The sequence below is a fragment of the Anser anser genome, assembly GCF_964211835.1.
Source record: "Anser anser genome assembly, chromosome: 2".
NCBI classification, from domain to species: domain Eukaryota; kingdom Metazoa; phylum Chordata; class Aves; order Anseriformes; family Anatidae; genus Anser; species Anser anser.
Window position 1 is genome coordinate 45,008,588 of NC_139721.1, and position 17,829 is coordinate 45,026,416.

The 17,829-nt window shown below is 45.3% G+C and overlaps 1 protein-coding gene and 2 long non-coding RNA genes across 9 annotated transcripts in view; 2 read left to right on the forward strand and 1 right to left on the reverse strand.

Moving 5' to 3' along the window:
• Positions 1–9,985: 9,985 nt before the first annotated feature.
• On the reverse strand, positions 9,986–16,928 carry LOC310893930. Its single transcript, XR_014579413.1, has 3 exons — positions 16,255–16,928; positions 11,686–11,850; positions 9,986–11,017 (listed from the first exon to the last, which is right to left on the reverse strand). It is a non-coding gene; the product is annotated as an uncharacterized lncRNA (long non-coding RNA).
• On the forward strand, positions 16,535–17,257 carry LOC310893932. The gene is made up of 2 exons (XR_014579416.1): positions 16,535–16,667; positions 16,965–17,257. It is a non-coding gene; the product is annotated as an uncharacterized lncRNA (long non-coding RNA).
• Positions 17,258–17,400: 143 nt separating this feature from the next.
• NOL4 (nucleolar protein 4) overlaps positions 17,401–17,829 on the forward strand; it is a 191,058-nt gene continuing 190,629 nt past the window's right edge. For 2 of the 7 annotated variants that reach the window (XM_083823470.1, XM_083823467.1), the window contains exon 1: positions 17,485–17,820. In XM_083823470.1, the coding sequence (XP_083679596.1) occupies positions 17,554–17,820 (267 nt within the window). In that variant the 5' untranslated portion in view covers positions 17,485–17,553. The other 5 variants (XM_083823471.1, XM_083823465.1, XM_083823466.1 and 2 more) reach the window with 5 other exon arrangements.

The following is a 17,829-nucleotide window of genomic DNA, read 5'->3' on the forward strand; positions in this document are numbered from 1 at the left end:
AAATACTAGAACTCCATGCTTTCACATTTTAAGTGCATTCAGCAGTTTATTAGTGAGTGAAGGGCACAATATGAGATTGGCATCTGAAAGAATTTAAGGAGTTCAACAGAATTCCTGTTATCAGACCCACCTTGCAAGAGACAAGATGCAAGATTAGCTGAACCCTGTTCTGAGAACAGGAACCCAGCTGCTTATTGCCAAATCTATAGTATATTGATGAGAGCAAAGAGTTTTGTTATCCCACAGCTCGTCCTCCCCCATGCTTATTGATCTAACAGCTGTATTATCACTCATATTTCTTGCTTGGTACAATGACCAATGTCTGCAGCAATTCTGTCAATGCCATTTATTCCACTCATGAAGGAAGTAAGATTGGGGTTGTTAACAAGAGCCAAAGGTAATATCGGAACTCAGCTTTTAAATAATTGCTAAAACCCTCTGTTTTACCTGTTCACCAGGGTAAAGAGGTGAAGTGAGGTGAAGCCAGCACAGGTTTCTAACAACCATTACTGCTTCCTTGCTCCATGACTGCCCTGAATCCCTCCCTGCAGGTGACTGTCACCAGCCACCACAGAGCACTGGCCGAAGTACAATGAAGCTGCAGCTACAGGATGCTCCAGATCCAGGGAGCCGACAGAGCAAAACGTGAGTATTAAGCAGTGCCATCTAGTGTAGTGCAGGGACTCATTCACAGGGAAGGAAAGCAGCCTCTAGCCATTGTTTATCCTTTAACTGGGCAAGAACCACGGGGCGAAACCCACATGCACCACACAGGGGCTTTGGTGGTAAGTGAGACCAAAAGATAAGAGGGGTTTCACGCCTTTTAAGTCTTGCCTGATTTGTGCCCTGGATACCCAGGCACCCCTCCTCCCCCCTTCCTTTTTTTTTTTTTTTGGATCTTTGCCTGAACTACAAACGGGAGAGGGCATCTGCATAAGCCTCTCTATAGATTTGAGCATTCGTACCGCCGGATTAAGGGACCCATTTCAGCAGCACAATGACAGATGGCAAGAACTTGGTTGGAGGGAGCTACCAAACCAATTTGTGTGTAGCACCTGGTACTGCAAGGCTTTAATGCATGCTCCAGCAAGATTTGAAGTCCATGGTATAGTACAGATGCTTTCACTACTGAACTAGAAGAACTGGTACAGAAGGGGTTGACATGCTCCCTAGTAGTTCTGCACACTGCCCATCCTATGCAGAGCTTAGAGTGCAAAATGATAAACTCTTCATCTTCCTTGTAAGATTTTATAGTTGTAGCATAGTTCAGGGATAAAAACAGATAAACCACTGCATTAAAAACACATCAATTGCTGTTACAAGACAACAGACATACCACAATCAAATATCTCACTCAGGTCCATAACAATTGCTGCAATGAAACAGCCTTTTTGTCAGCTGAATGTTTTCTTCTCAGCCCTCGGTTTCCCTTGAGTAGGCTGGAAGGCTACGCAGCCAAACTGAACACCAGCAGCACTTACCCGAGACTCTTCCTAACGGGACTGAAGCAGCCAGAAGCATAAATCAAAGCCATGTAGGCCAAATCTTACCACCTGACTCTTTCCAGCTCTCTACCACCAGCAGATAGCAGGCAGATCACCCAGGTTTGCATAACAGAGCCTTATCCTTACCATGACCCATTCTCTTTAGCCCCAGAGCAGCTCCCTCCCTTAAGTAAGCTGCTTGTTAGCCTTATCTCATCAGCTGGGGGACAGCTGATTAGTTACAGGTAGAGGCTAAGCCCATCTCCTTAAAGCTCCATCTCACATGTGACCAGACGAATATATATGTTTTTTAAACTTGTGGAGAATGTCAGTCTTCCTGAGCACATGCCTAGAGAATTACAGGTTACTAAGAAACCAGATGAAATTACGTGACCTGTGTTACACAGAACAATGAATTAGACGAGAAATTGGCTTTTCTCTCCTTGAAATCCATGAATGCATTTTGGTTTGAGCAGCATGAAAAATGCTTTTACTTGTGTCTGATTTGTAAAACTATATCCTCTACTACACGAGAACATTATTGTCACAGAAAAATCTGTCTCTTTAAAGGAAATAATTTCTTTGGAAATGGTTATCTACAGGAACAGACAAATTAAAGCTTTCAAAAGTTTTCACTTCTCAGTTTGGGCTTCTAAAATAGTCACCTCTGCAGATAAATATAACCGCGTATGTCTGTCGCTATTTACAAAACAAATATTTGGAAGTGTGCTGAAGAGTAGAAAAAAGTGGCAGTGTGGCACCCAAGCCAAGACAAAGGGAAAGGGGAGGGAGAAGCGTGCGGCGGCCCGATGCTACCCACTGCTGCCCTTGCAAAGAGGCCACCTGCAGAAGACATTTCTTCTCGCACCTCTGCTCTGCTGTTTGGTAACTTTGCAGATTTGCCTGGTCTCCGGGGGCTCTGATCTCCAGGTTGGGAAATGTTGTGTTAACACCTCTCCAGCCATGGGAGGGGGAGCGACAGCCTCGTGCAGCGGGTTTTCCAGCAGGCCCCGTGTGGTGGCATGCGGCCTGCCCACCTGCCCTGCCCGTGCACAGAAAGGCACGTCCTCGCCTCCTTGCTCAGCTCCGAAACGGCAGGAGAGGAACAGGCCGTGTGGCTCCCCAGCATCGGGCTAATTACAACCAGCTCTTGCTGAGGCTCGCATCAATAATACAAAACCCCGGAACAGAGTGGCACAAATTTATGCTGCACGCTTGTTAAATTCTCCCTCCTTTGCAGCAAGATCTCAGAAAGGCATGTGGAAATACTTTTGGCAATATGTCATTTATTCAGGAACCTGCAAAAAACACCCCATGCTATTCCATCATGGATCCCCCATCAATAACCTCATGACGAGGATACGGGGTCGATTGTCCCACTGTGGGCTCTGCCGCGGCTGGAAGCTGCTGCAGCTGTGGATGCCCTGGTGCCTCGGGACTGCCTGGTAGACGTGCCCTTGGCTTTGGCCCTGTGTGTAGACCCAAGGTGCATGCTAAATGCGGTGCTGATTTTTACATTTCATTGCTGTGAAATTTCGAAATGCTTTTTCAGAGCCTGCGTAAAGCAGCCAGGCATAGCATTCCCCCGAGAAACTTCTCTGGACAATGAGTGATTTTTACCGATATTTGCTAGCAGCAATTGAGTTCCCAAAGTAGGTACGTGGAAGTGGAGGTCTCAGAACAGGCAAACCACTTATAGCCAGTACATCTCCCATAGCTAAAGTGCAGGATTATCCAGTAACAGCGATTTGCATTAGAAACTAGAGCAAACTATTCACTGGTGGGTTCGATTGCAGAATTCCCATATTGAAAAATGTTTTTAAAAGTTAAGTGGTAAGTGGTTAAGTGTTAGCAATGCCAGATGACAGCCTAGCAGTGGTCTGCCAGTATTGCCCCGACTGGTTGTTTTTTTCCACCAACAGAAGAGTTCTGTGTGAGGTTATCTTGAACCTCCAGACCACGTTCACTGCATTGGGTGCCTTTCTCAAAGGGACAGTTGTTCCTTGCTATTAGCAAAATTTCTGGCTATATATTTAGTGATCACTACCAACAAAATTCAGCTGGACAAATAAAATACCAGGCCATTGTGGATGTCCTGAGTGACATTAGCCAGGAAGTCATGTCAAAAGCAGGAACTGTCCCAACAGCGTGCTAATCAGGGATCACTCTGTAATCACCTAATTGACCCACTATTTCAAATAGGTGAGGCTCTGATTGCTTTTTTTATTCTTCCAAAGTTGCTGTTACCTGTTAAATTGCACCACGGATAGCAGCAATTTTCCCTCCTTCTACCTCATCCTCCGAAAAAACTCTAATGCTTTCCAATGCATTGCCATTTATTGCTCATTTTGCCACATGAACACTCGCACAGAGCTGACTGACTAATCTCTGCTGTTAATGCACATAAACGCTAGGCAGATCTCTCCGTATCTGAATCATTCTTACCCTGTGCACACCGAGTCTCATTCAGGTGTTTAACACTCTAGTCTAAGTGTAGCTCTACATTAAAGTCATTTAGTAAATGAGTGATTGTTTCAGTCTTCAGAAAGGAAGGTGGGAGAGGGAAGTATTTTTATTTTCTGTTAGTGTTGCTGCCACCTAACTTGTGCAGAAAAAGCTTGTGATACCTGGTGTCTGAACTCTTTTCTTTGGCTTTGCTCCTGGTTACAACTAAAGATTAATTAAAAAAAAAAAAGTCTCCATTATATTTTGATAAGAAGTTAAGAAAGTGATTATGAATTGATCTTTCTTCAGAATGAGATAGAATCTCTCTCTACATATAATCATGTACCATCTCTTTCTGAAGAAAGATCAACTCATAATGACCTGATCATGGATAAAAATCACTTGATCATGGATAAAAAGTCATAAAAGGATGTCTTCTATGAAATGAGAAACTGACATGAATAGTTCAGCGTGTGGATTCTTTAAGTCTTTATTTTTTTTTTAATTTCTATTTTTTTTTACTTCTACAACATTTGAACTTCTGGACCTAATGTGGAGGGAGAGGGCATTATTTTTATAAAGCAAATATGTCATTTCACTTTGTTAAAAAAAAACAAAACAAAACAAAACAACAAAATCTATTGAACAAACAGGGAGAAGATCAATTGGTTTTCTCACCTTTGCCTTAAAGTGCATGTTTAACTGTGTACAATCATTACTTTTGTTTTATTTCTCAGCTCAAGTATGTTGTGCTGTCTGTAAAATCAGTTCTGTCAACAACACTGTGTATGCAGAAAGACCAGCAGCATTGTAGCCACAGTAGTTCAAAGACATGAGAGACAAAGTTTGCAGGAAAAAGTAATTAACCTCTTTGATTAGAACAATTGTATTCATTTTTTTCCAGCCGTAATAAAAGACACTCCCTCCACTACCTTGACTCTTTTATATTGCTGTGTGTGTTGTAATGGCTTCATATGAGCTGTGCATAACTGCCCCGAGCTATGCTTTTAAGCAATGTTTATTTACAGTTCTCTGTCAAGTTGGTCTCCATGACTTACCATCAAAATATTGCAAAGCTTCTCCTTTTCCTTGTGAGCAGTCATTTTCTAGGTCAAGTAACATTTGTATTGAGCACTGCATTGCTCCAAGACAAACACACTGCTGGGTTTGGGCAGTCTGGTTCGGCGCAGTGGCTGGGAAGACCTTGCTTCTTATTTCACACACCTAAGTGAAAGTTGATCAGGAATAGAGAAGTCCTGGTCAGACAGGTCCACTGGCATCTTATTTAACATTTAGTTTTGCATAACAAAATCCATAGTGAGTTATTAATTGAACTCATGGGTATATTCATTATTGCAAATACTGCATCATTTTGGCTCATCCAGTGGAATTCACTGAAATCCAAGTCAAGGTGGTTGGCAGCAGTGGCAAAACCTCATTTAAAAACAAACAAACAAACAAACATAAAAATTGGGGTCAAATTCAACTGAGATGGGTGTGCAGTGGCGCATCCAGCTTTCTCCCGTTTGCCCATGGTGGAGTGTAGCCACATACCTGTTGGAAGGGATCAATTGGGCATCAGCTCCTCGTGTAGCGAACGAACTGTGGAGAGAAATGTTGTGCTCTGTGCCAGAGGTATACAGGCTAGATGGTGCCTTAAAATTTTTGAATCCATATGTCAGACAAAATATCCTACATAGACAGTAAGCATGTAGTTTACATTACAGTCCTTCACTGTATGTTTCCCAAGCAAATATTAATAAAGACAAAATGTTTGAATCATACTTACTAGTTTACTAGGAGAATATAAGACATAGGCAGCTATGCATTAGATACTTGGTGCAAATTCATAGATCACAAAGCTGGAAAGACTATTTGTGATCATCTACTTTATTTTTATTTTTATTTTTATTTTTATTTTTATTTTTATTTTTATTTTTATTTTTATTTTTATTTTTATTTTTATTTTTATTTTTATTTTTATTTTTATTTTTATTTTTATTTTTATTTTTATTTTTATTTTTATTTTTATTTTTATTTTTATTTTTATTTTTATTATTTTTATTTTTATTTTTAGTCTTCTGTATTACACAGGGTACAGGACATTCTTGAATTAACTCCTGTATGAACTGGAGAATTTCTCTGAGAAAATCAATTAACTTCAACTTCAAATGTCTAGGCATGGGGAATCTATTACAGTCCTCGGTAAATTGTTCTAATAATTAATTACCTTCCATGTTAAAATGTCTAGTTTCAGATTTCACTGGTTCTTGTCAGGCAGTTTTCCACTTGACTGAAATGACATATATTATCAAATCCCTGGTCCTCTACTCCATGACTACAGGGAGAGTGGAAATTTATAAGCTATAACCGACTCTCCCCTTAACCTTGTCTGTGTTAAGCTGAATAGATCGATCTACTGAAGTCTCCCACTGAGATATCTCCCTTCCCCTCTTGTAGCCCGCCTGTGAACCCCTCTCTGTTCCCCACCAGTCCCTGATGGAGGACACCAGAACTGAGCACTGCTTCAGTCAGAGCTGCTCCCCTGCAAGTACAGGGGCAACACGGCTTTACCTAGAGGTATGCTTCAGCAGGTACGGGGCACTGACACATCCTTGCATTGAGGTTTAGCAGATTATTTATTGTTACTTTTTAAATATTTCTATATATTTAGAGAGCCTTTATATGTACAGACAAAATCCCAATACCATAAATATATATACCAAGCCCTGAAATGAGCCTGGAGATCCTGAGCGTAGCTGTGTTCAGTCTGAAAGGGGGTGGATCTGGCAGGAGTGGTGTGCAACAGAGAACTGGATTTATTTGAAGAACACGTCAGCTACTTCTCTAGAATTGTGCCTACTCCATTTCTCTCTAAATTGTGCCTAGGAGAGGGAGAAGAAAATGCAACAAGCCCTTTAATAAACAGATTTTATTTTATGTGTGCTCCAAGATCTTGCGATCATTGCTTGTTTTTCTGGCCAGAATTAAGGTATCTGGATTTTTCTACAAAGCCACAGGTAGTTTCCTTGGATGTGTCCCCTTCCGTTTTTTTTTGGGAATGGTACCTACCATAGCCAGGACAACCAGCAATGTCAGAGAAATAAAGACAGAGAGATATCTGGAAAGGCCTTTTCCCTGTAGTTATCCTTTAGGATGTATTTCAAGCTCACCTTTTAAAGTGGCCTGAGGAGGGAACATTTAGTGTTGGATCTTTGCTTTGGGATGGTTTTGAGAGCAGAAAAGAAGTGATACAATTTGTCTTCAGCACACCATGATTATTTCCTGCGGTATGTCTGTAAACCAGCTCCTTGTTTTCTGTGCATATTGCATCCACTGGTGCAATTGTATTTTCATTCATTCTCAGAGGCCTGTAGCAAGTGATGTGCTATCAAGATAAATATATAAAGATGATAGAAAAGAGCAAGGTGAACAATTGGGTCAGCCTGCATGAGCTAACTGTATGATGGAAAAATTTTGACTCTACTGTGTGTATACTTTATCTGTTACATCTTGTTGATTGGTTAAAAAAATTAATACGAAAAATAGAAAGTCAGTAATTTGACAGCAGGTTTCTTTCTGCCTATGTTATGTACAATGACAGAGTGAGTTGTCACAGATCTGGGCTTCTTGCAAGTTTGGAGGCAAAGGCCAAAATGGTATTTTCCTTCCCATTAGAGACTGGGAACACCATGACACTACCTGATCTTACAGAAAAAGTAAATGTAATTTTAATGTGTTCCCCCCCCCCAACAACAACATCAAATTAAAAACAACCCAGTAAAACCATTAGAATGGCTTTCTAAGCTCTCCCATGTATGCCCATGCACATCTCTACTTCTTCCTGGTCTCTGGCATGACCAAGAGCAGCGAAGGCAAGATTTTGCTTCTGGAGTTTAGCGCATAAAACGATGAGTAAAATTCCCCCACTGAGTCATCATTTCTCCAGCATGTAGTATCTGTATAACAAGTTGGCCAGAATTTCAACACTGCATATGGCTTTTTCACACATGAACACATTTTTTATTGCATATTTGTTTGAAAGGGGATATCAATTTCAGAAAACAAAGTACACCTCCAGTTTAAAAGATGGCTGTGTGAAGTACAAAGAGCTCCGATTTTACTTTCTTCCATAAAAACCCTTATGCAAAGTTCAATAGGAAAAACATGAAATATATAGAGCTTAACAATGCAAAGTTCAGTATGTGTTAAACAGAGTGTGGACTTTGCTAAGGCAGCATTGTTCTCTATAGGTTAGTGGTGATAAATACAAATACTCATGCGATCCTTCAAATTTCAGGCATACTGCTGCCATTATTGAGGTTTTTCGTTAGGCAGTTTTTCAGTTGTAGGGCCTTGAAGCGCTGTCCAATGAGCTACTTATTTATTTATTTATTTATTTATTTATTTTTCAGATGGTCTTTCCTTTGGGGAGAGAGAAATCAAAGTGATACAAGAGAACATGCTGGTTCAGGTGAATCGCTCAGTCTTTAGCAACAATGGTCAAGCCTCAGAAGTACTTTGGAGACTTGCCTTGGGTTAGCATCTGAAAGATAAGACATCGGGATCATTTTGGAAAAACTGGTTTTGCGTTTCTTATATTTTAGAGTGGGGTCAATAAATGGTAGTGGATAGCAAGTGGAGAAATCTCACTGCTCTTAAAAGAGAAGTCTTTCCTGAAACAACATGGGCATTTTTGCTGCTCTTTCTCTCTCTTATTTCTCTTTCCATATACTAGCTCACAGTGAGGGGCTGTATCAAAGAGGTGCACAGGCAGAGTGGTCATGGTGATGCCTGGTTCCATCATATCTAAAGCTTCACTGTCAGATGACTTTGATTTTGGCCTTTGCTCTATGTACTCTGAGTATGGGATTGAGGAAACATACTGTCATTCCAGGGTCTAAATAAACCTGCTTCTTATAACAAATATCCCTCAAGGTCTTGGTATAGATAAATGCGGTGATTCTGGCAGAACTCCGGAGACAGAGCACAGAGGGACAGTCCTCAGCTCATACGTCGTTTAATTCCTGAGTGCTGTCGTCTTTCACAGTTAGTGCCTCCTTGCTGCACTGCTTAGTGAGGGGCACAGCTGGTTAGAAATCAGAGAGCCGCGACAATTTCCCTGTTGTTGCAAACTATTGCAGATTTCAGTCTCTTTCTGCAGGTTTCCAGAGTGACATAAGGTGTTGGGAGAGTCCTGTAGTGATGGGAAAATGTGAAGTAGGAGTTTTGCAGCCCCTCCTTGACTACTTACACTAGATAGGACCTGAGAGGAGGTCTTCTCCAGAACTGTATTCCTAAACTGGGAGATCTGCAGGATATAACAATGATTACCTCCCACACCCAATCCTGGGCATCTTCCCCAAATAATGAATCAAAATTCTCCACTGCCTTTGATTTGTGGCAGTGTCCTGCTCCCTTACAGGTGACAGGGACCTACCTTGGTCAGAGGTCCTCTGAAATGGCACAAGGAGCAGCAGCAGGATGTGTTAACCTTTATTACAGCCCCCTCCTCTACAGCTGATGCCACATGGGAAGTTTTGGCCATGTATGCCTTGCAGGCTGTGCCTCAGTCCACAGCGAAATAATAAGGCCAGCAGTGCAACTACTGAGCAGTTGGAGGATGTTGCATTAGGAGACAATGTAAGTATCTGAACTTTGCTAACAGTTACAGTCATATAGCAATTTAGGGGTACTAGTTGTATCTATACCTTCAGTTCTGATGACGTTTACAACCAGAAAACCTGTGCTTTTGCTGCAATAGTTTATTCCAGGCTGTTCTCTTCCCTGAGTAACTGCAATCAGAATCATAGTTTGTTGGTGCAATGGCATCTGTAACACCTGCTTTTGTCAGGATAACCCTGTCAGAGTACACACAAATAGCAGGCCAACCAACAAGCAAACAACCAAGAGAACCCTCCAGAGCAAACAAAAATTTCTTCTTGCATCTGAACTACTTTTATTTTTGGTAAATTGAGATTTGCACCCCACTTTAATATATAAACCCCCAGATATTCTGAGAATACTTTTTTATTTAATCAATTGCATTGTTTGTGTTTCTTTTTTTTTTCTTTTTAGTTAATGATCTTTTGTTGTTGTTGTTTGGAATGGGGGTTATATTGAGTAAAATTTATTCAGTATTTTAACAGGAACAAGGAGACCAGCATAACAAGTGTGCAAGAGATAAGCTGCATTTGGTGAGCAGGGGAAAGTCACATGAGGGCACACACTATTTATACTCTTCTGTTGCTCAAAGTTGGTGTTAACAGCATTGATTCAGTGTGTTGATGATAGCTTTATTCAGGACATTAAAACAGCACACACACATTACTGAGTCAAAATCTAGCAGAACCGACAGTTTCTGAAAGGGCACTTTTTTAGGACCGTTCTGTGACCCTGTCCATGGTGTTTTAGTTTAAAAACATGGGCACGTTATATTAAGGCTTCAGCGGCACAAATCTGGGACAACTTTGAGCAGATTTCAGCTGTGAAGAAAGACCGATTAGATTAAGGACCTGAAAACCACAGACTAGTGAAGGAAGTAATATTTGCAATGAGAAGTGACGCTCGTTTCTCTGCTTTGGTCCTTAGCTAGCAAACCCTTCAATGTCATGAAGCGGCAGGAGGACCCCATGCTGCTCACACTCTCTTCCACATCAGATGCAAAAGTGAAATTTGGATGATATTTTACCCTGGGGAGGGATTAATGTTGTGTTCTGCCAGATATTTCAGATTGAGTAATTCTCTTCTTCTTTCTCCTTCCTCCACAGTTTCCTCCTGCTGTAAGGTGCAGAGTGCCAGCTGGTTAATCACGCTCCACCCTATGGTTGGCTTTGCCTAGTAGTGCCTGAAACAGTCTCTGTGTAACCGTATCTGAAACTTTTTGGCAAAATTTCCAGTGATCACATCTTCTTCCACAGTAAGAAAGTCGAGAATGCTAATAGAGAGAGGCTGCTAGCATTTTCAGCACTGCATTGTTAGTCCCGGCTTGGTTTAGACATCACAGTAGGTGATACTCCAGTAGCTGGTTTATATCAATATTGCTCTTGCTGAGAAAGATACATCACCCACTGAAAGAATAAAAAACCCTACACAAAAAAACAAAAACAAAAACAAAAAAAACACTCTTAATTCTCTGAGCACACCTTCTCCTTTAGCATAAAAGCAAGCAAAGTTGAACGTAAGGCATCATTATAACGTTAAAGAACATTTGATGCCCACATAGAAAACTCAACACGTTTGAAACTTTTTTTTTTTTTTCAGCGTGTCACATATTTCCTCCCTTTTCCTCCCTTTATCCTTTATTACTAAGGAAATGAGGACATTTGCATGAAAACAAAGGCTTAGGTTCTTAAAAGTTTGTCTATTCCTGCCTGTATTTTCCTCCTCTGAAGGGATCGGAGCCTTCTGTAGAGTACTGTAATTGCTTCCAACCCAAAGAGCTGTGATGAATAAGAAGCAGTAACTTTTAAACAAAGACCCTGTTTTCATGCAAATATTCTTAGTAATAAAGCATGGAGTAAAAGGTATATGTGAAGTTATGTTTTGCAGAACTGCTATTTAAAGCAAAGTAGCTTTGTAGAATGAAGTCGAGTATGAATTTTTCTAACTGCAGTAAGGGAAAGGGAGTTTGTGTATTTTCCATAAGAGATTCCAAATGTCTCCAAACGAGATTGTTAAAAGGCAAATACTGAATATATCTCAATATTATTCTCATCAGCATCATCAACATCACTCTATATGAAAAAATCCTTACCAGAATTATGGCACCGGTCTCCTGGTTTCTATACAAGCCCAGGAACATACAGTCTTCTTCCCCCAAAGACTTAGCAATCAAGTTTGTTCTTCTAATCCATCTCTGAGTCATTGCCTTGGTCTACCTACTCTTTATCTTCCAAACTTGGGAATAACTGAACAAAACCTATTGAAAAAATAGAGACAAGTATTGGATTTGGAAACAATACAAAATGGTTAGGAAACATTTACATTCAACAATAAGGCTTTAATAGTTTAGGCTTGGCTTCACCGTAGGGTCCCCTGATTGATAGATCAAACACCCGGAGGCATTCATTTGCTTGCAGTTTTCGTACATTAATACTACCAAGAATCCACCCGTCTAGTTTCTGATCTTCTCAGCAGCCAATGATGTGGATCACCTACATTTATTACGAACGCCAGTGATGCCAGCAGGTGGAACGGTGGCAATTCCTCCTCGTGGACACTAACAGCAGCGGGGTCCTGCCTCCCCCGATATACCGCCGTGCTGGATTACCTAACTGTAGGGGATGCTGCCATATACCTGAGAGCAAAGCAAGACAGCAGAGGCAAACCCAGGCGGTGCGTGAACAATGACTTCTGCCTCCACAGAAGCTAGGGCTGCCAGCGCTCATTGTTACTGCGATCACCGGGCTGTAAGAGACGCAACAATAGACCTCCACAGAAATTCCCTCCAGAGAGGAAAGGCACTAGCAGACATGCAGTTAAAGGTAAATCGTTTGGAGTTGCAGTTTCTTTATTCCTAAAAATATCGTCTCACAGTTCTACAAGGAAGACGCGCAGCCTGCACAGAAAGCAGGCTTTCCACTGGAACTCATGCACATGGCAAGCTAGATGTGTTAAAATAATTTTTCTATGTCCATGAATTAGAAAGAAAAAACACAAAAGAGAGAAAATTCTTACTCTCAAAGACTACACTTAACCATCCAGTAACTCCACATCATGCACAACCTGCTGGGATATTACGGTGAATGGTTTCAAAACACTCTTCCTTGGCAGAACGTGGATGATAATTTTCAGCCAAAAGCCTTCTCTCTCTCTCTCTTTTTTCTTTTTCTTTCTTTTTCTTTCTTTTTTTTTTTTTTTTTAGCAAGTTTTAAAAATTTGAAAGTATCTTCTCAGCCTTTTCTGTGGAATCAGAGCTACGTCACCATAACACTGTAATTTCATCTTGAAACACTGGTAACTTTAATGAGAGACATCAGGCCTCATTCTGCCTAAGTCTTCACTTTCTATTGCTAGTGGACTTGTTAGAGCTGATAATTCCAAAAATACAATATTTATAACTTATTCATGATTTATTTTAAACCTCTTTCACAGTCTGATGCATACGAGGCAATTTAAATCACCAAAACTCTGTTTTGCAACTAACACTTCATTACAATGAATGGAAAAGTTCACACATCTGTTGGTGTTGCATTGTTTCAGGCTGCCGGCAGAGCAAACAATACAGCAGTGCACTGATTTGCTGTGCGCAGGCTGTCTCCAAACCAGAGGACAGAAGCTTTCCTTTCCTGACAAAGGGAAGCAAGTTCTGCAGAACATGGCAAAAGAGCCTCAGTCCATGGCTTCGAAGGACCAACGCAGCTCCATTCCCCAAGGATGCTCAGGGGATTCCCTGAAGTTCAGCTGATTAATAACGGGGTGTCGCTAGAAGTCTTGACAGAAGGAGAATCTATGTCAGCTCCTTTCATTGCCAGCAGAGTCCCATCTGTATTATTAAACCCTGTCAGTTCTGATACCAAAAAAAAAAAAAAAAAAAAAAGTGAACCTAACCCCATGTCATTTTCCCTTGTTTAAACTTATATTTTCGATTTCAGATTCTTGGATGATTTAAAAATCAGACATAAAAGATTCTGTATTATAAACTCACCAAATAAATTCTGCTGAAATTACTGTATATTTAGGCTCCTACATAATGCCTATAGGTTCATAGAACCACAGAATGGTTTGGGGTGGAAGGGACCTTAAAGATCCCCCAGTTCCAACCCCCTGCCCTGGGCAGGGACACCTCCCACCAGACCAGGTTGCCCAAAGCCCCGTCCAGCCTGGCCTTGAACACCTCCAGGGATGGGGCATCCACAGCTTCTCTGGGCAGCCTGTGCCAGGGCCTCACCACCCTCTGAGTGAAGAATTTCTTCCTCATATCTAATCTGTGTCTCCCCTCTTTTAGTTTATAGCCATTCCCCCTTGTCCTATCACTATCTGCCTATCTAAAAAGTTGTTCTCCATCTTTTTTATAAGCCACTTTTTAGTACTGGAAGGCTGCTATAAAGGTCTCTGCGGAGCCTTCTTTTCTCCAGGCTGAATGACCCCCATTCTCTCAGCCTTTCTCCATAGGAGAGGTGCTCCAGCCCCCTGATCATCTTCACGGCCCACCTCTGGACCCACTCCAACAGCCCCACATCCTTCTTGCACTGGGGGCCCCAGACCTGGACGCAGCACTCCAGGTGGGGCCTCACAAGGGCAGAGCAGAGGGGCACAATCCCCTCCCTTGCCCTGCTGGCCACTCTGTGCAGCCCAGGACGCAGTGGGCCTTCTGCAGAAGGTTATGGATGCTATGTAAATATATTCTACAAAGAACTTTTGGATGAAAGTGAAGTCATATACCACACACTTGACTTCATTCAGATCACCATTTTTTTTTATGAAAGGCATCACTTTTGAGTCCTGTGCTGGTGTACTGCCTGGGATGGTGGAGTTCCAGGATGCTCCTGGGACTTCTGCCCAGCTAATTGATGGAACCACTCATAAAACATCCGCACCTTTCACCGTGAATCAAACCCCCAAATTGTAAAACAAAGAAATAAATTCAGACGAGCTGAGTATTATGCTAGCTTCTACTCTCTGTCCCTGATCCACTCCACAGTTGGTTTCCATCTGCTTTTACTTGTTCCCACTCCCATCATTTACCAGTTTCAAAAAAATAACGAGGGTTCCTGGTTTTATTAAGGCATGATCCAAGCCCGACTGAATTCAGGAATTTGTGTCTGCTGGGAAGGGGATGAGGCTCTTCACGTGATCCAGAGCAGCACTCCTGGATATGGAATTATTTTCTGATGTGCCAGGGTGCTCCTGCCTGTTTCCAGCAGCCCATGCATGCTATAACCGTGTGTATCACCACTTGGGGTGTGTGTCTCCCTCCTTCCCCCCCCCGTTCGTGGGGGGATCGGATTTGGATTCCGGGTCTGCCAGAATGGAAGTTGCCGGGAGCCCCCCCGGTGGCTGGGATGAGCACCATTGCACGCCAGACCCTTTCAGCAGCGCACCCTATCAGTGCCGCGACCCCTTCCCAAATATAACAGCACCCTGAAGTAACCCCCCCAGCCCACAGAACCTCCTGGGCGGGTGGCCGGGGGTGGGGGGTCCCCTCCCCCCCACCTCCCCCCGCACACCGCATCCTTTGTGAGCGCCCCCCGCTCCTCCAGCGCCGGGTCGGGGCCGCCGCGCTCATTTCCCGGCCATACAAAGCCTCGGCTCCCCCCGGGGGGGCCGGTCCCGGGGGCTGGCCGGGGGGGGGACGGGGGGGGGACCGCCGTGCACCTGCACGGGAGCCGCCGGGGCGAGCAGGGGGCGCTGCGGGCGGGGACCGGGGGGGGGAACCGGGAGGGGGGGACCCGGGGACGCCCCCGCGGGGATGCCCGGACGCAAAGAGCGCGGTGCCTCCTCCTCCTCCTCCTCCTCCTCTTCTTCCTCCTCCTCCTCCTCCTCCTCCTCCTCGTCCCCCGCGCCCGGCGGCGGTGGGGAGGGGGGGTACTGGGTGGGGGGTGCGTGTGTGTGGGGGGGGGGGTCTCCCGCCGGGGTCGCGGAAGCCTCGAGCCCCCCGCCGCGGCGCCGTGCTCCAATAAGCGCTAATTAGCTCCTTGCCTAATGATGTGTCAGCTGAGCCGGGTGCGCGCGGAGAAAGGGGGTGGCGGTGCGGTGAGGGGGGGGGGGGGGGGGCCGGGACACGGCATCGCCATGGAAACGCTCCCCCCTCCTTCCACCCCCCCCTTCCCCATCCTCCCCCCACCCCCCTCCGCCGGCCGGGGGGGGGTCTCCCGTCTCCGTCCCGGCCCGGGACAGCGCCGCCCGCCGCCCGCCGCCGCCGTCGCCACCGAAACTTTTGTCCCGGCGGCCAATCAGGGCGCGGGGGGGGCGCGGGGGGGGCGCGGGGGGGGCGCGGAGCCCCGCGGGGCACGGCCCGGTGCGGCGCCGCCGCGGAGCACGGCGCGGAGCGGAGCGGCGAGGAGGCACCGGCCCGGCTCGGAGCAGCCCGGCTGGGATCAGCCCGGCTCGGAGCAGCCCGGCTCGGAGCAGCCCGGATCAGCCCGGCCCGGCCCGGCCCGGCCCTGGATGCAGGAGGCTCGGGCGGGCGCGGCCGCGGAGAGGCGACGCGGCGAGGAAGCGCAGGGGATGTCCTGCCCGGCGTGAGCTGAAACTGTGGCAAAAAGGGGAAAAAAAAAAAAAAAAAAACGAGATTTTTTTTTTTTCTTCGTCCTCCCCCCCTCCCTCTTTAAATAATAACAATAAAAAGGGGGGTCTGCTCTGCATCCGCACGCAAACTTACTTGGATGCCTCGCAGCACGGAGAGCAGAGGATCCCCCGCAGCCGAGGAGTCCTGCATGGGAGCACCATCACTGCCCTGGCACAGCACCCGAGAGCCGCCTCCTTGCCTTCAGCATCCTCCTGGGACTGAGCTCGCTCTCCTCCGGTCCGACACCCGAGAGCCTATCTCCTAGATATCTGGCTGTTTGTTTTTCCTTTTTTTTTTTTTTTTTCTTCCTCCTCCATCTGCCGGGATGGCAGAGTAAATAAATTGAGGAAAATTCCTAAAAAGGCATCGAAAATTCAATGGGACTGAACGGGAGGAAGTGAGATGCTCACAGACCCTTACAAAAAAAATAATTAAAAAAAAAATTAAAAATAGAAATATATGCACTTAAAACGCGGATCGGATGTATTAGGCTTAGAAAACAGCAGGTAAGAACTTTCTTTCTTTCCAGCACCTTCATGCCCGGAGCAGGGAGATGTAAGGCAAAACCGCCCAGCCCTGGAATAAAGGGGGAGCGAGGAGAGCAGCTTGCCCTTCAGTGCTGCCTCCATCCTGCGCGGCGGGGCTGCTTTAGGGAGAGGCACAGCCCGCCAGGACAGAGACAGAAAGCCTTCGAGAAGGCTGCCGGGCTGGAGGAGGAGGGTGGGATTTTTTTTCTTCTCGCTTTTTTTTTTTTTATATATATCTATATTTTATTTTTTTTCCCATTCACCTGCGCTATCCAGGGTGAATCCGGGCGCAGCTGATGCGTGGAGAAGAAGAAGGACCCGAGTCAATATTTCCTTTTCTCTTCGCTGAGCCGAGGGATGGGATTTTAATTATTTATCCGCCCGAACCCTCTCCGGGCGAGGAGAGGCTGCCGGAGCCAGCGGGATAGTCCTGCCTCGCGCGATTATTGAAGGGACTGAGCACGTACCGGGGGAGGAAGGAGAAGAGGAGCCTCCACCAGCCAGCCCCGCTCCAGTCCAATAATAATAATAATAATAATAAAATCCAAAAAAAAAAAAACACAAAAAAAGAGGAGAACCTCGCCACTCCACCGAGCAGACCGCTGCCCCCCACCCCCCTCCCGGCCCCCCCCGGCCCCCCCCCGCCCGGAGCAGCCCCACGCCACACACACGCACACACACACAGACACAAAAAACAAGCAGCCGGGCTCTGCCTGCCTGCGCCGGGACCTCGGTGCCGTCCCTCCCCCGGCGGGGGCTGCGCGCTGCGGGGCGCACACAGGTGCCGAGCGCGGCCGGGCCCGGCCCGCGGGGGGCGCGCGTGTCCGCGGGGGTGCGCGGGGGCGCGCGCGGGCACCGGGAGACGATGGAGAGCGGCGAGCGGGACATGTACCGGCAGTTTCAGGACTGGTGCCTCAGGACTTACGGGGACTCGGGGAAAACCAAGACGGTGACCCGTAAAAAATACGAGCGGATCGTCCAGCTCCTGAACGGCTCCGAGTCGAGCTCGACGGATAACGCCAAATTCAAATTCTGGGTCAAATCTAAAGGCTTCCAGCTCGGCAACTCGGACGAGGTCAGTGGTGGTGCTGGAGGAGGGAAGCAAGTGCTGTACGTGCCAGTCAAAACCACGGTTAGTAGA